Below are 4,638 nucleotides of genomic sequence, written 5' to 3' on the forward strand. Positions count from 1 at the left end.
ATAGGGCCTGTGATGGCGGCCATGTTTGTCTGAAATGATACCCGCCAGGCTTTTTCCCCACCACTGTTCTCCGAGAGATAAATCCCTGTTGCACTTAGCATTCATCCATTTTTAATGCAGGGCCCCATCTGGAAAAAGAGAGGGAGGAAGAGAGGAGAGGAGAGGGAGAGAGGGAAAGGAGAGGGCTGAGAGGTGTGGATGGCTGTGCTCAAGGCTTCACAACAGTCCCCAAGTGCTTACTGTAATGTCTGCCTTCTGAATACCCCTTTTCTCAAAAGGGGTCCAGAAGCTATGGGCTGCTGGCTCCTACCATTCCAGAAATAAAAGGTGGAGAGGCTAGGAGAAGGGGAAGTTATTCAATAGTCTTCAGTGCAAACATGATCCGTGTTGAATGGGGAGGCACACAGGCTTGGACATTCCAGAGTGGGCAGCCTTCATAAACAAGGGCAAGTGCTTGGAACAACCGTGGGGCTTTGTTCGTCCAGCTGAGATTGGCTCTCAAGCAGAGACACTTTGACTTCTAGAGCCGAGGAAGATAGCTCCCCCCATCTGTTGAAGTATGGACTTCAAAGTTGTGTGGGCTGAAACAATGACAGATAGGGCCAAGAATCATATGTGCAACCTTTAATGGTATTTTCAAGCCTACATTGAATATCTAGCAATAGCAATAGCATACTGTTTATGTAAACTGGTGAATGAGGTATATGTCTATCAAGTTGATGAATGAAATCAAGGCATGAGCTAAAATATTTGATGAGATGTTTATTTCTCTAATTAATTAATGTCATTTTATTCTGCACAGGCAGCATACGTGGAAATTGTGGTAAAATACAAATAACAAAGTTCAACAGTGTTAATTTTCTAAATTCATTTAATCAGAAACCTTATATTAAAAGTGGCAAATTGTGAATGGTTTTCAATAGATTCCATCCTCTTGCACACACCCTCAAGAATGTAACATTGAACAATTCAATTTAAAATGTACGGATATCACTATGCACAGACCATCATCTTTTTTTGCGAGGAATGCTTGAAGCTTATTGGAAATTCACTTTTGTCATGTTTGAATGCAGGAAAAAAAATACAATTATGTTATACAAAGATCAAAAATACTATTAAAAACCCCTTATTATAAATGGCAGCACTATATTAATAAACTGCTGTTGACATTTTACATGTAAGTACAAAATCCTGTTGAGGTAGAACCCTCTGAAGTCACTTGAAATGTTAAAATGCTGAATAAACGTCACTCAACTTTATATACAATACACTCTTCCTCACTTCACTTCACTAAAATTGTATAATCCTTTGGTAAACATAACTGTCAGAAATGTGCAGTCCTGCAACTGACAACTTTCCATCGTACATTCACAATAGTTTTGCATCTTTTTGGATTTATTCAGGGAAATAATGCAAAAAGGGGCTAATACATTGGTTTTTAGAAAAGCTTGTTTAATAACATTCATTTGCGCTATCCAACTATTTTCTCAACGTGAATTGTCCTCCTGACTCCACCATTGCAGAGCACTCCTTGAATCCCCAGTGCAGTCCTCTGTTAGTGACTTTTGGGGGGTAGACCAAACAAAACAAAAAACATGTCATTTTTGATTTTAAAAAAACGACTGCATGAAAGAGATACCTACAAGCAATTATATCCAGTGTGTTACCCTCTCTTGGTAATGTAAACATCAAGGGTATCTCTTATTTGGGTCATGATTATTCATAAGCCTGGGTGATGAAACCAACTGCTGTGTGACATGGGGGATGAAAGTCATTTGGCTTGGCTATTATTGACTATGAAGTTACACAGAAAATACCAGGCCATAACAGAGACTTCATTGTCTTGATTTTTTTTCATGCTACAGATATTAAATCAGAGCAAGTTTAAAACTGTGTTGTGGAGTAGCAGACAGGGGAGTGGGCCTCAAAGTACCATACCTTGTTTTACAGACATCTTGAATGAAAATTGCTTTCATTCATGAACATTCTGAGCTTGTTTAATAGCATACACAACTTTGGTTTTCAAAGACAAAAGAAATAGCTAGTAGGCTAAGCTTACAGTAAAACTTACTGGCAACATGACAATCACACCCTCACGCCCTGCTAAATCCATGTTCCCCGCAAAACACTCAGCATTTATTCACACATTGTGATTATGAATATAGGTAAATTTAAATGAACACTCAAATAGCTAAACACTATCAGAAAATAAATTCAATGTATAACGAATAAAATAATCTATGTGAATAAAGCAACTATAAAAATATAAGAGATTTTGGAAAAAGAATAACATCGGTATATTTTTTTGTTTACGAAATCATGTAGCCTTAGCAGTTAGGACTGGGATATGCTATAGCCGCAATCGAAACAGTCATCTGAAAATTGTTCAGTGCAATTCAATGTACTTTCTTTGCTCGTGTAAAAATCTATCTCTAGAATATTTTCATTCGTTTACCACCCACTGCCCTCCCTCCCTTTAATGGTCGCTGGGCTGGTTGATCTTTGGAGAGGGGACAGTACTTAATTGTGTGCGCATTATCACCATTGGCGCTACAAAGAGGGCATGTATAAGCCCGAAGAATGGGGCACACCACCCTCCCGTCGGGTGTCTTCAGAACGTGGGAGCCATACACCTCCTCCGGCGCACCGTTATTCCTGCAGAAGACACAGATTTTGGGCTCCTGTTTATTCCTCGACGTTGGCTTGCGCATCTTCCTCTCCACTCCGAACAGGTCAAATCCTGCAAAGCTTCCCCCGAAGCCCAAGTCCCGGTCTTGTAGTGGGACACCACCGATTTGGTTTTGGAATGGGCTCAGAATTGAAAAGCGCTCCTTCAAGTCCAGGATGGAGGTAGGCAGGGGGCTCACAGATGGACAACAGCAGTCCAGGTGTCCGCCTTCACCACTGCCCGAGATTACGCACGCACATGCTGGGGAGTCATCCAAACCCAGAGTTGCTTTCAGGGACTCGGTGATGGAGTTTGGGCTTTCGGGCATCATGTGCTTGTTATTCTTCGTGACCAACGTCGACAGACCCAGATAGTCGTTCCAAAAATTAAATGTATAGTCATATGGGTTGCGAGCACTCAAATAGTTATGATTGAGAAAATCCATGATAGCTTCTCGTTTCTATGCAGAAACACAAATATAATCCTCAAAATTTACTGCCAGAGTTCGTTTCCAGGGCGGTTGGTGAACTGTGGACTGCTCCAGTCTTCTTGTGATAAACGCTTGTACAACAGGCTTGCTGTTTATAAGGAGTCAGCGATAGCTGAAAGGAGGGCGGGGCTCTCTTCTCAAAACAAGTTTATGATCAGGTTGAAGCGCAGTCTTTCTTTTCAAGGGTAGGTTTGGGAAGCGCGAAACAAATCCAATATGGTCCGAACTTTCAGAGGTTGGTTGGAAAACACCCTCATATCATAATCACATAGCATAGCCTACACAGAAATATAATATTGATTTCACCGTTTTTTAAATGGTTGCATTACGCACCAGCCATCTCTGTTCAGAGCAGTGAACGCCAGTATGTACACTCGTAGCTTTACGGTAGGGAAGGATTTCGGGCAGCACGGTATTAATAGTCTACATTGGGGATAGGGAGATCATTGTGGGTGCGATGTCAAAGCCTACTCAAATAGCTTGCATACACATGTCTGTGCGCATTTCTGGTGCACACTTGAACCCTTTTAAGACCATGCATGCATACACGCCCTTTGTTCCTAGAGCACCCTCTCTACCACAGTGATACAACATTTCCCACCTGACCCTTGTCATATCACTGAGAATTTCACATAGGCGATGAGCTGGATACTATGATAACAACAGCAATGCCATATTATTTTCTGTTATATGTAGGCTTATGTCCATACTATGTCGTTAGATATAAGGTTAGCCAATTTGAACTTTCACTGGATGGATGTAGTGACTATGATATACTGTAACACTTATGATTAACCAAGTTGGCATAAGGTCTTCCACACAGCAAATCACACTAATTAGAATTAAATTATACATATTTGTCACTGATATCATGATTATCCCCATTTAGTAGACCTACAGTGTATTTTGGAAGGGTAGTGGTGGTTCCGTAGGTTATATTGCAGACTACTGTGCTTGTCATACTGTAGGTTGTCAGTAGATTTACTTTGGTATTCCCCTTTTAGAGTGTTCCTGCTGTGGCTTTGGCATTGTGTGAAAAACCTCCTCCGTCAAGCCACATTGTTCTACAAGCTGAGGGCTGAATGAAGGCAAACTGTGTTGCCCTTTAAGCCACCCTCTCCAATCCCCCCTCCCTGAGTACAGAGCCCTAATGATCACAGATAAATGTCACTCACATTTATACAGTGGCATAGCCCTCATTTGCATATTTGACTATATTCAAGCAACAAAGAGAGGGGGACGGGGAGGCAGGAGCATATAGAGTTGACAAGGTACATGCAGGGAAAATGATGGATCCGCAAAACATAAAATCTCAGAATAGAATATCATCCTCCATTATAACTTTAGCTTATGGATCGACCAAAATGGAACAGAGATACAGGTGTAAATTGGAAAGTACACAAGTGGAATGAATAACATGAAAGTATAATGGAAGACAGGGTATAATGGGATATATAGGCAGAGGGTATTGGATTTAGGC

General features: G+C 41.1%; 1 protein-coding gene across 1 annotated transcript; it reads right to left on the reverse strand.

Moving 5' to 3' along the window:
- Window positions 1-742: 742 nt before the first annotated feature.
- LOC135545954 (nanos homolog 1-like) lies at window positions 743-3,311 on the reverse strand. The gene has a single exon (XM_064973963.1). It carries the CDS (start codon window positions 3,111-3,113, stop codon window positions 2,433-2,435), a length of 681 nt encoding a protein of 226 aa, XP_064830035.1. The 5' UTR covers window positions 3,114-3,311; the 3' UTR covers window positions 743-2,432.
- Window positions 3,312-4,638: the final 1,327 nt, after the last annotated feature.

This window comes from Oncorhynchus masou, chromosome 9, assembly GCF_036934945.1.
Source record: "Oncorhynchus masou masou isolate Uvic2021 chromosome 9, UVic_Omas_1.1, whole genome shotgun sequence".
NCBI classification, from domain to species: Eukaryota; Metazoa; Chordata; class Actinopteri; order Salmoniformes; family Salmonidae; genus Oncorhynchus; species Oncorhynchus masou.